This window comes from Microtus pennsylvanicus, chromosome 3, assembly GCF_037038515.1.
Source record: "Microtus pennsylvanicus isolate mMicPen1 chromosome 3, mMicPen1.hap1, whole genome shotgun sequence".
In the NCBI taxonomy this organism is placed as follows: Eukaryota; Metazoa; Chordata; class Mammalia; order Rodentia; family Cricetidae; genus Microtus; species Microtus pennsylvanicus.
Window position 1 is genome coordinate 45,927,501 of NC_134581.1, and position 18,022 is coordinate 45,945,522.

Genomic DNA, 18,022 nt, shown 5'->3' on the forward strand with positions numbered 1-18,022 from the left:
CTTCTAAAATATAAAACCATAAAACTTTATTTCCCTGAGCAGTTTATAGACCAATGTAAGTGTCTAAAAATAGGAGATTGATTAAATAAATTATAGCACAACTATAAAATAGAAGATTCATAAATGTTTTCTGGCATTAAGCTCTCTGAGAGCAAAGGCAGAATGTGTGCTGTGTGGTCTTGCTGATTGTGAGCATCCTTATCTTTACATAGCTATTGAATGAATGAATGAATGAATGCTACTCATATTAGTTTGGGAAAGGGAAATGGTGGAATTATTAGGGATTATTATGTCCTCTGTTATTCTTTCATGTGTTCTCAAATATTCCACTGTAAATGTAATAACACGAGACATTTTTATTCATAATTTTTATATTTAATTCTGTGTATACCTCTGTGTCTCTGTGTGTGTGCATGTGGATGCAGTGCCTGTGGAGGCCAGAAGAGGGCATTAGATTCCCTAGAGCCAGAGTTATAGGTGATTGTGAGTCAGTTGATATGGGTGCTGGAGGTATGCTCTCTTAGCCTGCGAGCCGTCTCTCTAGCCCCTGGGTGGCTTTTCAAAGATAACCTGGAATAGAGGAAACCCTGCTGAAGTTGGGACCTCTTTCCATCTCCCTAGAGCATGGTTTTTCAAAGATAACCTGGAATAGAGGAAACCCTGTTGAAGTTGGGACCACTTTCCACTTCCCCAGAGCATGGTCACCTTGCACCGCTTTACTACTTTGTCACTCAGGCTGCTGCACTGGGACCCTGCCTGATGTGGAAATAAACATTTCTAGAAATGTCGAAATAATTAAAAGTCAGTCAAAAGAATTAAAACAAGACGCATTCTCTACTTCCCCTAGAAACTTCTAGTTTGAGGAATAAAGAAGCCTTTAATTATTTACAAAGAAGACCACCCACCCTACACACACACAAACACATACACACACACACACATACACACACACACACACACACACACACACACACACACACACACACGTTCTCTTTGGAGAGCACTGAAGAATCAGGTTCAGAAGTCCCCCGCCTCACCCCGCTTCCCTGTACAGATAACCAACCGTTTTGGTGTGTGAATATCCTTCCAGCTATTCCTAATGGGATGATACATACCGAAATTTAAAGTGTTATGTTATTAGCTTTAGTACGGAGTACTTGAAAACACACAAAAGTATAGAAACAACCTTAATAACAGGAGAACGGGTTAGGAAGAAAACTTTAAATGCCTATTTATGTTTAACTTTTCAAAAATTATCATTATAAGACATATGTGAAATGCATATTTATTAATTGGAAACAATTCTTTCATTTTGGGGCTCGTGGGACAATCATACAAGTAACTCAGGTACTGGGTAGTGTTGTGAACTAGACATAAGCCAGGGTGATCTGGGAGGAAGAATCTCTGGAGAAAATTCCTCTATCAGACTGGCCCAGAGACGAGTCCAAGGGAAATTCTCTTGACTAATAGTGGGAGGGCTCAGCCCATCGTGAGCACCCCTGGCCAGGTGGTCCTGGCTGTGTAAGAAAGCAGGCTGAGCAATCTACGAGTTAGTGACGGTAAGCAGTGAGCCTCATTCCCTCCTCTGCCTCTAATTCCTCCCTTGACTTTCTTTCCTTCATGATGCACTGGAAGCTGTAATACAAACTCTTTTCTCTCCCAAGTTTGTTTTGTATTTTAATAAGGGTGGGCTGGCCTGGAACTCACAAGAGATCTGACTGCCTCTGCCTTCCGGGTGCTGGGATTAAAGGTGTGCACCACCATGCCTGTCCCAGTTTGGTTCTGGACAGTATTTTATCAGAGCAGTAGAAAGCAAACTAAGACAACTAGATTAAAGAAGAGCAGAATTCTCTTTCTGATGAAATAATGCTTCTGTTTAGAGTGCTGTTCCCACCACAGGGTGACTCACAACTCAAGCAAGACTCGCCAGCACTTGCTCACCGCACACACATATGTAGTCTTTGCAGACAGATTGGTGCCCTGTTCTTAGGGTTACTTTTGTTCCTCTAACAACAGGGGTGGGTGTGTCCGATCCCTTGCATTGGTTCTCTAAGAGCCCTATGTCGTCGGAGGCAGCAATTGGCTGGGGTGGGAAGGACTGGCTAACACACCATCATAGTTGTTCTGTGGGTAAAGGTACCCAAATGCCCATCTTCCCAAGGCAGGGTCACAGGAGTTACTCCCCACCAGACCCGCACTCAGGATGCCTGCTCCATCTTACTTTAGATGTAGCTCTCAGACTTTACTCCCCACCCCCATGTTTGCAGCCCATGTCTCTCAGCTACTACTCAGCTGTTCATCTGCCCCCTCCATTCCAGGATGCTTTCAAAATCGCGAACCTGATCATTTCATTTCACAACTGGCCACAGCTGCCTTTAGCCCCAGCTCCCAGAGGCCCCTGACCTTGTACAGACACACAAGGTCTCTATCAGTACTTTTAAGGTTCCTCTTTTGTGTGTCTGTATTTTGCCCAGTGCCTGGTGCATGAGTGTCTCTAGGCAGTCAGTGTTTGGGCAAATAAAGGAATAGGGACACGCTGAAGGCTTTTCTATAGGCCTTCTCAGACTGTACACATATAGGAACCTGCTGGGGACCCTGTGAAAATACAGACTTAGATGCAGGAGGTCAGGGCTAACCCCAGAGTTCCTAGGTGATGCTGCTGGTTTCTCAGACTCACCCAGAGAAGAAAGGATGCACAGAATCAGGATAGCTTTCAAGCTGGAAGAGTGTGCATTTAGAATTAACTCTTCCTACAGGGATCTTGAAATCATGAGTGTACTTTAGAATTGAAAGAGATGAAAAGAAGTTAGAGATTTTATATACAGTCCCTGCGCACACCGAACAAGGCTATGGGCTATTCCAGAAGTAAGAGAATAAATAAAAGTCACTTGGTATTAAATTCCCAGGACCAACTTTTTAAAAATCAGGGTCTTACATAGCTCAACTGGCCTTGAACTTCTTCCTGGTCCTCTTGCCTGAGGCTTAGACTGCAGGGGATACAGATGTGCATCGCTACATCATGCTGCACCTGGGAATCTTTCCTTTCCTCTACTTCTCCACCAATCTGATATTTTCCCCTGGAGAAATGTGAGATGTATGGTACTTTGTTCTCCATTACTGAAGTCAGAGACTGGAAGATGCTTTTGTTGCTGACGGGAAGGTGTTGCTGAGCTGGGGGAAGAGAGAAGCTGCCAGCTTTATAATAATTCAGATCCAAGAAATCTACAGAGAACAAAAGGAATGGGCAACTCATGCCTGTAGTTTCAGCACTGGGGAGGTGAAGGTAGGAAGATGAGAGGCTCAAGGCCAGCCTGGGCTACAGAGTGAGCCAGAGATCAGCCTGGGCTACATGAGAGAAAATTATTTTAAAAACAAACGAACAACAACTACAGAGGGATTTTAGCTCAGGCACCATGCATTCTGTTCCTGCTGTCCTGACTTCAGACTTAATCCCATCACATTCTCTAGGTCTTTAGAAGTTTCTTTTCACTACACCTAGACTTCTCCTGCAAGACACATTGAACTGAACACCCTCAGCTCCTGGAAGAAGCATATGAACAGCCTGTTGTCTCTCTCCACCAGTCCTATTTCCTGCACAAGCGTGCAGTGCCTTTGGGTCTTCCTTGAGCAGACTGCACTAGAGCAGAGACTCAGGAATTCAGCAATTCTTTCCAGAGCATCTGTCTCTCCTTACACTCTGCCCACAATGGACTACCTTTCCCTGACAAAACTGGTATCTAGTAAGAATCAAGTCCTGAAAAAAAATGACTATACAGAATGCTCAGGATGTATTTGAGAAAAAGTAGGTTGAGTGGTCAGACCAAAAAACCACCCCAAACAAACAAACTCTCCAAACCACCTTCTTCTTCCCCAATGTTTAAACTATTTAATACTAAATGTTTCAAAAAGACTATGTATCATGTATACAGCATCTGAAAAAGCTACAAAATAAGCTCTTTAAAAAAAAGATTTATCTATTTATTATGTATACAGTGTTCTAACTGCATAGATGTCTGCATGCAGGCCAGAAGAGGATGCCAGATCTCATTATAGATGGCTGTGAGTCACCATGTGGATGCTGGGAATTGAACTCAGGACCTCTGGAAGAGCAGCCAGTGCTCTTAATTTCTGAGCTATCTCTCCAGCCCCAAAATGAGCTCTTAAACTCACACAGCACTCAACAATGCAACAGGAGAATTTAAACACCTCTGTTGTATAAAGACACCGGGAATTTGTTTTTCTTTTTGTGATGCCAGGGATACAACCAAAGTGCTTGAATAAGCACTCCACTACTAAGCTACATCTATGCCCATTGTCTGTCTGTCTATCTATCTGTCTGTCTATCATCTATCTATCTATCTATCTATCTATCTATCTATCTATCTATCTATCTATCTCATCTATCCACCTATCATTTATTGCCTATCATTCATTTACCATCTTCTCTCTATCATCTACATACCTATCTATTTACCCATCCACCTATTTATCTTCTATCTATGTTTAAAAAATAGTCCGCATCACATATCCACAAATCTCTAAACATAGCTGTTTAGCCTTGCTTGCTTTTGAGTTTTGCCTTATGTAAGAACATTCTGCTTCATATGTGCACATCTTATATTGGACTGTTGTGCTTTTTTTTCTCTTCAGAGTAAAGGTTCCAGCAGTTGTCTTTTCACATTTCCAGGAATGCTGTGAGTTTAGAATTACACAAAGAGTGAAATTACTAGATACGTGTGGACCCATGGTTATATGATGACGACAAATCTGTTGTAGCAAAGATGCTAATTTACACGCCATGGTAACATACAGGTAGTGATATGTGTTCATGAAAATCCGTGTTATCCCTGTCAGCTTGTATCCCCGGAACACAGGCAGTAGAATCTTACACTGCAGCACTTCTGTGCCAAGAGACAATGCTCTTGACTGCATGGGCTGTTAGCTCCCAAGCACCTGAAGAGAGAGGTGAGCCAGAGACTACCATCCAGACTGTGCACCGTGCCCCACATCTGTCTAATCCTAACCTAGGTGGACAGGACACTAAATGGAGATAAGAGATGAAGGTGTCCACTGGGCTTTGCCATGGTCCCACAGTCATGATAGGAGGCAATCAACAGCAAAATGAGACCTGGAAGGGACTTGAAGGCCAAATCCTTCATTTTATATTTAAGGAGATGGAGGCGGCTCACAAAGGTTAAATTACTTGACAAGGTCTAAGAACTAATTACTGCATGAACCTCTCCCTAGGGCACTTGCTTCTTAATCCAGAGTTGCATACTTTTAGTAATTTAAGACAGCATGATGTCATGGATGAATTTCTCAAAGAATGAATAAAATATTATATTCAAAAGGCAGCATGACGTGATTCATAATGATCTTAAATATTCAAATAATCGATCTATTTTTAAAGGTAATTGTTTAACTTAATGACTGAAGAATTTGGTCATGCACACTTCTTTGCTTGTGCACTGGAGTGATATTCAATGGGATGAATGGAAGAAAGAGACAGCCTCAATTATGGTTTCAATACGCAAAGTTAACTGTACTAAGAGACACGGGTCTCTTGAAGAAAATAAAATAATCCCCAATTAACTTATTGATGATTCTTATTCTTGGATAACGTTCTCAGGAAAATGTGAAGGCACCTCCTTAAAAGGAGGGAGGGAGGGAGGGAGAGAGAGAGAGAGAGAGAGAGAGAGAGAGAGAGAGAGAGAGAGAAGCAAACTTCAAATTCTTAAGTTTCAATTCAACTCTCTTTTATGAGCCTAATTTAGCTATCTCCTAGGAGGCTGGGGGCTGTGAGATTATGGCAGGACAGTCTCAGTGAACTTCTGCTTTATAATGTGAGATTACTTTACAATGGGACACAGAAAACTCATTGAAAAGGGACCAATTTGGAGGAGATACTTAGTGCTCTTCAGAGTGAGCATAATAATGGATCATGCTTGTAACCCAGTGCAGGCATCTCTGACTCCCTCACTACAGAGAAAAGAGTCCAGCTGGGGAGGGGAGGTTCAGCACTGAGGGAAGCGCTAGGAATCTGCACAGGAAGCGGCGCCTGCAGCCTACAGGGGAAATGCTCACTCATGTTCACCATGGGAATTCTCTGCTTCCCCACTCCTGCTAACCCGCCTCGTTCCTCTCTACTCCAAGGAGCCATTCTCCTTTGAAGAACATTTCTTTAGGACTGGAGATGGCGCTGACTGGGTCTTGTGCTTGCCTCAAACGCTTGAACGACCTGGATTGGATCCTCAGCGCTGCATAAACTGGGCCCGGTGGCAGACCCCAGCACCCAGGAAGTGGAGACAGGAGGATGAGAAGTTCAAGGGCATCCTTGGTTACACAATGAGTTCAAGACTGGTCTAGGCTACATAAGATACTGCTGGCTTCTTTTTCGGGGGGAATGTTTACATTTAACAATGTCTTTGGTTTGATAATAAAAGCCTTCTGTGTGCCACCCCCCTTTCAATGATAGAATAAAGCTCACCAGGTGTTCATTACTTTGGGGCGAGGGCTTGGCGGGAAAGAACACCTACTGATTTTGCCCGAGAGTGCTGACTATACCATACTGAGTTACTCCTTGCTCAAGTTTTCCTCCTGGCAGCCATTTTAATCAGCACTTCTCCTATTTAATGCGCATGTAGAGCCATTACATAATCACCCCGCTCGCCAGATTGATGATGAAAAGAGGAACTGATTTTTCCAGCTGCATCATTTGGAGTAAACGTTTAACTTTCTTTCTGAGTCCTTCGTCTAACAGCATTAGCGTGACAAATATGTCTTTCTCTAGCATAAGTAATTAGAATTTAATCACTTTAACTGCATCTTAATTACCCCAAATGAATTGAAAGGACATTTAATAGCAAAGATTAAATTGCCTTAATGAACGATTTTTGTGACTTCATCAATACTGGAATCACGGTAGCCGCTCCTCAGCCACTCACCAAGATGCCTGCGATGAGCGCCACTGTCACTAGGTGGCGTGCTTCACTCGCTTGCGCATTTAGCCCCCCCCCCCACCCCATCCTCTGCTTAAGAAGGCAAGAGGAAAAGAAAGTGTGAAGCTCATCGCTTGTTGTGTTCCTCTGAAAACCTCTCTTTGAGACTATGAAATCATCATGTTAAAAGAAAGGACTTATGGCAGAAACTGTCCATACTCGGTACCCTGGGACTTATGCAAAGAATGAAGGGCGGCGGGTGCACGGGTGCTGACGGAAACTGAGCTGCTCTCAATCACCAACATACATGCAGAGCTTTCTGTCAGTTTGCTTTGTGTGTGTGTGTGTGTGTGTGTGTGTGTGTGTACGTGTAGTCGTAACGTATGGATAATAGGCAGGTGTTGTTAGAACAGAGCCCAAGGCAGATGAGAACATCAGCCTCGGAAGCATGGGTGGTCTTGGGCCTTTGGGCCTTCCTCCAGGCATGGGTCCCAGAGGGCCAAGCTTGCCCGCAGAGCATATCTAATGAGATGGGCCTTTCCCATCAATAATTGTTTAAGTGAACAAGGAGGGAGAGAGAGAGAGAGAGAGAGAGAGAGAGAGAGAGAGAGAGAGAGAGAGAGAGAGAGAGAAGCTTCATGTCTGTTACCAACCATTCTAGCTGCTTCCTTGGAGCAGAGCAATTAAGAGAAATCTTGCCTATACATCTGAGAAGAAAGAATGTTTCAAAATTTTTCCTTGAGAGCGCAAGAAGAAAGATTTACTCTGTAATTTCAAGAGCTTTATGATGCATGGACCTTGTTAAATGGACACTTTAGAGGTTAGGCTGGCCCGTGGTGGCGCACGCCTTTAAACCCAGCACTCAGGAGGCAGAGGCAGGCGGATCTCTGTGAGCTCTAGGTCAGCCTGGTCTACAGAGTGAGTTCCAAGACAGCAAAGGATACATAGAGAAATCCTGTCTTGGGAAAAAAAAAACAAGAAATCAAAAACCAATCGAGAAAGAGAGAGAGAGAGAGAGAGAGAGAGAGAGAGAGAGAGAGAGAGAGAGAAGACAGCAAGTCAGATGTCCACATTCTGAATGCATTGACTGTGGTCTGGAACTGTCCACAGAGGCCAGTGGTGGAGAACATGCTTGACCAGTGCCTTGGGGAAACTGAGTCCAGGGCATCAGTACACCTCAGTGAAGCGATCAGAGACACATTATTTCAACCCACTACAGAGAACACTGGAGAAAGCAAAGGAAACTACCACACCCCATATAGATTCCCAGACCCCCACACACATTAAGGTCACCTGGGAGCCCAGGTCACACCCCACTCAATTAGACTGGAATATCTGGGGTTGCAGCCAGACAGTAGTTGTTTAAGTCTTTAAGTGATTTCTATGTGCAAGTAAGACTTATAAGCCATTGGCATAGACAGAGTATTAAATGGCAATGTCTACCTACCGCAGCATGCAATAAGTAGAAGGTGAACAACCAGCTTAAATTCTCTCCTTTTTCATTGGTATGACAGAGCTGACGAATTGTCTTCTAGGGTTGGGCTCTGCTTAGCTGTTGTCTTATTAAATCTACACATTAGAGGGATGGAAATGTTCTAGAAGCTATTTGTTCCATTGTAACATCTTTGGGAAGAAACTCATGTTGCCGATAGAACATTAAGACCTTGATAAATAATTGTAAGATTGTATCAAATGGTCACATTGTCACGTGGCTGGCCTAGTTACCTGTCACGTCAGCAAGAAAGTAAGCTTTATCATAGGGAATATAATAGCTTTAAAATAAAAGCCTGTAAAGTGGGTGAGATAGGAACGGAAGACTGTGTACTAAGCTAATTTACATTTGAAATAAGACCTTCCTTCTTCGCGGACTGTGAGACTGATGTTTTCCATGTAGACAGAATGTGGCTATCTTCTGAAGGTGCTCACTTGTCTTATTCAAATGTCGACACACAGAAAATAATCTGTGATGCCAATGAATTCAATTTTTTATTATAAATATGTTCGATGACAAACATAACTTCATGAGATTCTTTTTCTGTAGCAACCTTTGGTTGGGGGGGGGCATTCAATTTTACCAAAGTGTGGAAATCTTAGTACTTAATTAGGGTCTGAAATGAAACCAGTTATTTCACTTTTGAGCCACTGGGGTTGAGTTACAAAAACGAGCGTGTGTTTAAATACTTCATTATATGCAGTTTACAGAGAACACTGGGCATTGCCACTTCAAGGACGTGGCTGCCACTGATTATGGAAGCCCAGGAGTGAGACACCTGGGAACCTCCTTCTAAATTACCCACAGCCATTAGAGTTGAATATTTCCTCTTCTTGACAAGAAAACCAAGAATGGATTTTTACCAGTATGCTCTGTAAGAACTGTTGCTTGGGAGAACTTCGGGGACCAGCGTGTTTGATTAGCTGAATTTGCCACGGATGTGGAAGATGATGACATCAAACAGCTAGTGTAACAACCTCCTTAAAGACCTCGTAGATTAGAGATGACTATAGATTTTTCCCCAGCACGGATCAAAGGGACTGAATTGAACGTTTTAGCTTAATGATCCAACTCTTGTCACACCCACAGGGACGCAAATTCCGATTTTATATGCTGGTGTGCACGTGCCACGCCACGTGGGGACAAACCAATCAGCCCCTGATCCTTGACGACGGTTTTGATCTTTTTGACGATCAGACAGGGCCAGTGTTTATTCTTGGAGGGGCCTCCCGCTCTCAAAAACTTCTAAATATTAGCTATTAATGTTTCTTTGCTGCAGCGTGGAATCCTGTACCATCCCAGTTGCCTCTTTAGAGATGGAGCCCAGCCTTAGGCTGCGAGGCGGTGGGGATCTGTCCAGGGTCCTGACTCTGGGCCAGGGTTTCATGCCTGCAGGCTCTGACAGCCCTTTCACTCACCCACGGGAGAGGAAAACAAAGGCTTCCAAGCTTAAGGCCTGGGGGCTGCGTTCTGACTCACCCTGGCCAGTTAGCTGGGAAGCAAGCCAAACAAAGGAACTGTTAATCTGTTCGGACTATATTGGTCCCAGCTTCCGATTTCAGACTGCCAGAGTCACCTCTGCACTCATCGTTCCTCTTAGGTAAAAATATGTCAGAGAGCATAATTCCGGCATGGAACCGAAATAGTCACCCTTTCTGGGTAGGTTAGAGTTCGGGGTGTAATTGGCAGGGAAGGTAATCGTGTCTTCCTCGATGGGGGCTTTTGATAGGCATCCTCTTCCTCCTCCACGCCTTCTTACTACCAAAATACTGCTTAAAAAAATCTTTAGGACAAGGATGCTCTAAAAACAAAGCCTCGGCCAGCCTAACGTCTACCTCTTGTTCCCCCGCCAGGCGGTCACTAGGGGGCGCGCGCAGCGTCCTCTGCGCTGTCACCCCAGCTGCAGCAAAGCTAACCTAGGTTCCGAAGTCCCAGAGCAAAGCCAGTTCACCCCTGACTCTGCTGAGCTCGCAGGGGGCAAAAAACGTCAAAGATAGTCACATTTTAGGTTTCGGAATGGCTTTACTGCTACGATCTACCTGTACTATTGTAGTTTTAAGTGACTGGGTCTGAAGTGATCGCAGTACGTTGACCCTGGGTCTTTGGGATGACACTCGAATTATCCAAGGATCTCCGGGTTGCATCCTGGAGTGGGAGTGATAGGTAGGCACCTTTTGAACATGCCATGGGGTTTGTTTCTGGTGGGTGTCCTTCTTTGCCGGCCACAAAATCACCACACCGCAGCCACCAGGTCTCCTTCAGCCTCAGAAAGCAGGCTTAACCCGGTACAAAAACTACAATCGCTAATTATCGCCACAGGCACCCATCAACCTCGCTGCACTTCCTCTCCTCATGGGATGCCGTTGCCACCAACAAAAAAACGCACAAAGGCAACTATTGTCCCACTGAGGGGACAGATAGTCTGTAAGAAAGATGTCGCTCAGAGCCTTCTGGTGACTGTCCCCAAGTCCTTTTGACTTTACATCCGCTTAGGGTGTGTGTGTGTGTGTGTGTGTGTGTTCCGATTACCCCAGTTCACCCCCACCATTCATCCCTGGAGGCTCTGGAACTCTCGGTTGCCTTCTGATAACGGGTTATCCCTTAGCCACGCTGAGAGAAAGCAATCCCAGGCCTTGACCCCAGCCTCCAAGGCGGACACGGTCGGTCGCGCCCTGCCGGCCCTTTGTTCAAGCGGCAGAGGTCTAGGAGCAGCTGCACCCGGGAGAGTCACAGTGCAGGGGGCCTGAGAATCTGCGTGGCGGTGCCGCCTTCCCTTCCCACTCTGGAGCCCAGGAGCTCTTCCAGTCCTGGCATCTCTCATGCCCAGTCCCGCCCCCCCCCTCGCCCCCACCAGTCTCTCCACCCAGAATTCTTCTGGGATTGAACAACTGCGGTTCTTCGGGGCCAGTCTGGCTCTCCTGCCTGGCTCTCGCTGCTGGGGCAGCACCGGACACTTGAAATGTCACTGGTCGGGATAAATATTAACACAAAAGCAAATGGACGTGTGCAGAGCCAGTTATCAATCAACCAGGCCGCAAGGCCACTCACAGCAAACACGGCCCAGGTTGGGTTGGGCAAGACTTTCTCAGGGCTACTTCCAGGTAGAGCACCCCCCCCAGCTCCTAGTTTAGATCTGCCTCTAGCACAAAGGAGCAAATACCCGACCGTAAGGGGGCGAAGTACCGGGTGCCGAAGAGCAGACCATCTTCACGTAGGGCTCTGGAGGTCTCCTCACCTCTGGCAGGGCTGAGTGCCCAGCACACATCCTTGCCTGGACTGAGGACCTGAGCCAACACCACCTTCTGGGTGCACAGTGTTAGTCGCACTCACTTGTGGGTGTCTCTTGCAGTCTTTTCCCGTGCTGCCAGCTCCCGCCGAGGGGCCAAAGCCTTCTGGAATATTTAATTGGAAGCTAATCTCCTCCTGTCTTGATAGACGCTCACGTCAGAGGCGGGGCACCCAGCTTAGCTTCCCACCCCACTCAGGACCAGAAGCGGCGTGCGTCTGGTCACGCTGCGTTTTAATGAGCAGCAGCAAGCATTACGTTGAGGCAACATATATTGATTTTTAAAAGGTAGTTAATTTGGTGAGAATTTCCTCCAGTCTTTCACCAGCGCTTGTAATTTATGCATTCTTCTGGCGCCTCCCCAAACATACTGCCACGTGCAGAGGCCTCTGACCCTCCAAACACGCTGCTTGTCCCAGAGAGGACTGAAGAAACCACTCCCCCCCCCCCAGGAGTGAGGGAACTCGGTCAGGCCTTACAAAGGGCTAGAGAAAAGATGAGGGTTTAGTCTTAAGGGCTACAGCTAGCAAAACTGCAGTGGCTGGTGATGGGGAGCCAGCCCTGAGTTCTTGCGGCTGTCTAGGCAAAGCACCAGACTATCAGTCCTTAGACTCCATCCCTGAGGCCTGCTGGTCACCTTCCCAAGGATCAGAAGCTTCTCTTAAGAAGGGAAGAAGAAGAAGAAGAAGAAGAAGAAGAAGAAGAAGAAGAAGAAGAAGAAGAAGAAGAAAAAGAAGAAGAAGAAGAAGAAGAAGAAGAAGGGCCTTGATTTCCAGGCAGAGTGGATGATTCTGGGTTTCTTGCATGTGCATCCTGCCCCTCATAGCAGACTTAGGTTCCAGTCTTCTCACTCCTTTATGTTCCAGAAACAAAAATGAAAGAGGTGGTGCTCCAATCCGTCTCAGGACACCCAGTGTCCTTGGGATCGGTGTCAGCTCGAGCCTCCTACTTTCCACACATTCTAGGAAAAGTCCAGAAGGTTGGAGCCAAGAATAACAGAGCTAGTCATTTGGACCTAGTGTACAGACACTCTTTGGTGACCTTCTGGGTCCCACGAGCACCTGCTCAGCACCCAACTCATGCCTTTAGTGTGCAGGTTCTAGAACTTAGTCTTCATTCACTGGGCTCCCCAGCACCAAGCACCAGCCCCTCCCCAACTCAGCTTTCTTATCTGGAAGTCAGGGGGCTTTGCACAGAATAGACAGGCTAGGTTTCCAGGAGGAGGCACTCAGCACAGCACCTACCAGTCCCTCCTTCCAGGGTGTGACAGAAGACCATGTGGGGTGTCGCTGATGTCTGGAGTGTTTTCACCAAGTGGTGGGATGGGACTTTCGCGAGAGAGTACGGCTTTTTTATCCACATTTCCGTGCCCCACACAGGCTAGCCTCAGAGCCCTCCCTACCTGCCTGGAAGTCGGGAGCCCTGGCTTCAGACGAGGGTGCTATGGAAGGTTCTGAGGGAACAATGGGAGAGCAGCAAGATCAGCTGCACCGCGGGGACTCAATGGGCCCACCAGGGGCTCCAACACCACATAAAGTCATAGTGGAACCGTGAGGCTTAGGCATTCGGTCGGCCCTCGGCCAGGCCAGGGTCGCCTTGTCCTTTGCCTCACTCACTCCTGGGAGTAATAACCCTAGCCTGCCTTGGGAACTTTAGTAACCTGGAAATTCTGGGCGGCCAGAGGCTGAAGCAGCGTGGCACCTACCACCGAAGGCCTCTAGAGCCCAGGTGCAGGGAACACTAGGGTAGCCCGCGCGGGCTAGGATCCCAGGCTAGTCCGCACCTGCCTTTCCCCGGCTTCTCATTGGTAGGCACCGGGTGGGGGAGGGGGATCGGCCACATGCTTTGATTTTAGTCGGTGAAACGGCTCAGTGCCCTCGGCTCAGAGCGGATTGACTGTCTCTGGTTCTCTAGGGACGAATTAATGGAGAACGATCAGTTAATTAACAAACCCTCATTCCAGCGTTTACCTTTCTCTTCACCAAGACTCAGACCTGGGCGCAGGGCTCAGATGAGGCTGTATGTGTCTTGAGGCCCGGTGGGGGTGGGGTGGGGTGGGGGGACTTGGACACAGGAGTCAATCAACGCGGTAACCTCCACCCAGGTCTCAAGAACACAGTCCGCCCCTAGGCTGCCCTCTTCTCGCCTCTTCAAGGGTCGCCGAGTGTGTCTGAATCCCTGGTGCGGTTCATCATCTGGGCTCAGCTGTCCACTAGGTCTCCTGGCCCACTACGGGAGTCAGGCATGTGCCTGCACTTGGCAGCTGAGTCTTTCAGTGCTCAAAATCAAACAACCTGCTAGGGGTTTGGAACTGGGAGCCCGGCTTGCTGATTTGGGGAACATTTACATACTCCCACCCAAGAGCACAGAGACTTAGATGAAAAATCACGAAAACGAAAAAAACGAGTTGTCAGCGGTGATCCCTGGGCTCAACGGGAAGTTCCTGGGGACCTGGTCACTGTCTGTCTCTGTCCCTCTCCTTTCCACAACCGGTTACACGCGCAGCCCATGTGTGGTAACCTTGGCGAAGCCAGGTTTGGAATCTGTGTACACACCCTACCGAAGTGTGGCTCCCCGGACGTGCGGCGCCAATAAAATGGGGCAAGAGTGAGTGGCCGCAGCCAGCTCAGCCAAATATTGACCGGCAGCGTGAGTAGCGCCAGTCCCGCGCCTGGTATGTGCCTTGTGCAACCGGAGTAGTTTTAGGTTTTCTTCGTCCCTTCCTAAACCCGCTATGTTCCTCTGAGAACCACACAACCAGTGTTCCACCAGGTTCTAAGAGTCTCTCGGCCTGAGGCTCAAAACCCTGCAGTTCCGTCCCCGGGCACAAATGCGACCCCGAAGCCACCGTGGCTGCCTTGTTCAGTCTCCCACAGCCCAATGCACTGAGCCCCTGGAGGAGAAGGTCGGTTGCCTAAGCTGGCTCTTCCAGGTCTAGGAAAGAAAGGGGAGGCGGAGCGGGACGAAGCGCGCCCAGCCTTCTCTCATTCCCTCCCACCTTCAGTCCCTTATCTCGCCCACGCGCCCGTCGGCTCACCTGCTAAGCGGAGCGCGGACATGCGCTGGAACTCCGGCTCCTGCAGCCACTTCCACATTCTCCGGAAGGTCTCCCGGCCGGACTTGAGTTTGCTCCAGGGCTTGGGGTTTCGCAGCAGGTCTGAAAGGGTCCCCTGGGAACGGCAGAGCACCCTCTGCGCGAAGATGGCCTGTGGGATGCTGTAACGTTTGAGCTCGGTGGTGATACGCTGAGCCACCTCTTTGGTATTGATCTCTTCCATCTGCCCTGAATTACTTCCATTGCTGACCTGCGAGCCGGTCACCGAGGGGTTGGGCTCCCGGGCTGTGCCTAGGAGCTGTCCGTGGCCCTGGGCATTCAGGTGGGCATGGGGATGGTGCGGAGGAAGGCCGTTGATGGGCACCATGCCGGCCGAGGTGGGCGTGAGGTGCTGCTCTCCGTGGCGACCGAGCATGGCAGGGTGGTGGGCTTCAAAGCCGTTTGGGGTAAGCATCTTGTCGGTGGGCATAGCCGCTCCGGGATGAGCATAGTGGGGAAGCCCTTGCTGGGAGTTGTGAATGCTGCCCAGACCGGAGCCAGAGAGGGGCGAGAGGCTCTGGCCCATGCCAGCCACGTCCTTGTGGTAAGGGGTATAGAGGTTATTCATGGAGGCTAGCCCGCGCTCATCCCGCATAAGAGTGAAACTACCACTCACGTTGCCCGCCAGGCGCTGGTGGTGGTGTGGGTGGTGGTGGTGATGGTGGTGGTGATGGTGGTGAGGGAACTTGTCGGACACAGTGGAGATGGGCGGCAGCGGCTGCAGAGGGGTTAAGGTGGTGTAGGTGGTGGGCATGCTCATACCTGGGGGAGTTTCACAGGCCATGGTCATGGTGGGGTGCAGGGGGCCAGCCAGGCTGTGCTCAGTGGCGCGGTGGTGGTGGTGGTAATCGCTGCCTCCGCTGCCGCCGTCCAGCAGGGACGCCATGCCCATGGAACGCGGGTGCGCCGGAGGCAGGTGGCTGCCGCGGTGCCCCACGGAGCTGCGCGCGTGAGGGCTGCCGCCCAGCAGGTCGGCAGGGGCGGGCACCGGCTCATGGCTCACCCCGTGCAGCTCGCCGATCGCCTCCATGGTCAGCTGCGCGTTCATCGTGATGCGGGCGAGCGGGCTGCAACATCGATGTGGCCGGGCAGAGGCGGCGAGGGGCACACGGAGTCCAGTCTTCACATCGGCTGCCGGCGACTGTGGCCTTTCTTTCTCTCACTGTGGGGATCTGTGTCTCTCTCTCTTTCTCTGTGTGTCTCTCCTTCTCGCTTGCTCCCACCTTCCCTTCTGCTTTTTTTTTTTTTTAATATTAATCTCCAAAAAGGATCCGCGCTGTTGGGAGAGCGCGGTGCCCCCTAGCCTGCCCAGCCCGGCCCCCTCTCGCCCCTCTCCTTAGAATCGTGCTGCCCCCGGCTCCCTTAACGCGGCCCGTGCGCCTGCCGCGGCTGCTATTTGCCTGCGCCGCCCGCCAGCTCGAGCCATGGCTCGGTTACTGTTGCAGACTGTGGCCGCGATTCGGTAGCCGCCGCTGCCGCCGCTGCCCGCCCTCACGCCCGCCGGGCGCAGCGCGCATGCGCGCTTCTAGACCCCGCCCCCGCGGTCCCAGAGCAAGGGCTCCGTGACGTCCCAGTACAAATGAACGGGAGTGGGGGGGGGGGGGGACAGAGAGCTTTCTCGGTGGCGCCGGACGGCCCCGGAGCGGTGCGCACGTGCACGGGACGCGCGCAGAGCTCGACCTGGAGCCGCTGCCACAGTCCCGGGAGGCTTGCTTTCCCCCTGGTCTTCCTCCCTGCCTCCCTCTCGCTTCCCAGTCCCAGATTCTGTTGCCTGGCTTCTGTCACAGTGGGTCAGCTAGATTAGAGAGTTAAAGTTCCTGGGTCTGAGTGGCTGTTTGTCTGTGCAGGTTACCCGCGAGGGGCCGGGAATTGTGCCATGGCCCTCGCCGACTCTTCCACTCGTCCCCTCCCCCCCCCCCCGGGCTTTATTCCCTGGAAGGTCTCTTGAGACGAGCTCATTCCCCATCCTTAAATGCCTGGGCTACGGGTCCTGAGAGGTGTATACCTTAAAGGCCTATGTCAGCGTGGCCGCAGTTGAACTGGCACCTACGAACCTCCTGGGTACTCCTAGATCCGCCTTTCCCCATCTGAGCCAAGGGCAGAAGATCATACAGTGCCTTGAGTCCAGATCGAGGCCACACCTCGCTCTCCCAGACTTCAGAGGAGGTCTTCCATTATGCTCCCAATTAAGGCGGCTCTCCACTTCTGTTAACTCTGCTTGGAGGATCGTGAGGTGGACTAAACAGAGTGCCTGCATGGGCTCCCTGGTTAACATCAGGGGTTGGTCTTTTAGTTTCTCTACAGCATTCATAGAAAAGCACCTAGAGGCTGCTGCTACTCGGGAGGAGAACCCACGCAGGCAGAGTGCACGCAGCCGCGCTGGTCTCTGCTTGGCCCGCAGGGACGCCTTCCTCTTCTCGGCGTCCCTGCAAGAAGCCTCCAGATTTGAAAATCAATTCAGCTCTGGGCATAATTGCGCCCCTGTCACAGTCACGCTCCAATCCGGAATTGAACCCGGGCCTTTAGCCTGGTGGGGACGCGTGGGGAGGCCCCCAGTGTGGGACACACACCCGGCCGCCACATGCCGCGGCTTTCTTTTATTTACAAAAGAAAGAAAGAAAAAAGTCTGTAACAAAAGGCAGAGCCTTGTCTGCTTAGGTGCTTTTATCCCTTGGAGAAAGGACAGATGTGCCCATTGTCAGGCCCTTGGCAGTTATGGCCGGGTCAGCGCCGAGCCTCAGCCCGGGGCTAGCGGTGTTCACAATAAGGATAGCCTCAGAGCCAGGCTTTCAGGGCTCAGCTACTAAACAAAGTGTCTGAAGCCTGCTATGTGCCAAACAGAGAGCCCATTGCCTATAAACTGTTTTTCAGAGGCTAAGACTGAGTCGTGGTGGTGGTGTCTGTGAGGAAAATTTGGTATATGGTGAATCCTGCGGCCAAAATCCCATCAGCTAAGGCACACAGGGGCTCATCTCTTAGCCTAGGTCCCTGCCACCAACAGCCCAAGACCACTTCAGGCCAGTCAAGGTCAGTGGGTACAGCAAGACTTCCTAGAACACTGGGCTCTGGGATTTAATTTGCTGGGTCTCATCATCAGAAAGCCCCCATCCTATCCAAATAACTCCTGAAGATTCTAATTTTTGTCTATTTGGCCATGATCATTTAGCAATCTGGAGTTACCCCTCCCCCCCAGGAAAAAGTCTTTGGGGGGG

General features: G+C 49.6%; 1 protein-coding gene across 1 annotated transcript in view; it reads right to left on the reverse strand.

Moving 5' to 3' along the window:
- Onecut1 (one cut homeobox 1) overlaps nt 1-16,097 on the reverse strand; it is a 31,357-nt gene extending 15,260 nt beyond the window's left edge. The window contains exon 1 of the mRNA XM_075965258.1: nt 14,754-16,097. Within this exon, the coding sequence (XP_075821373.1) occupies nt 14,754-15,858 (1,105 nt within the window). The 5' untranslated portion in view covers nt 15,859-16,097. The remainder of the gene's footprint in view (nt 1-14,753) is intronic.
- Nucleotides 16,098-18,022: the final 1,925 nt, after the last annotated feature.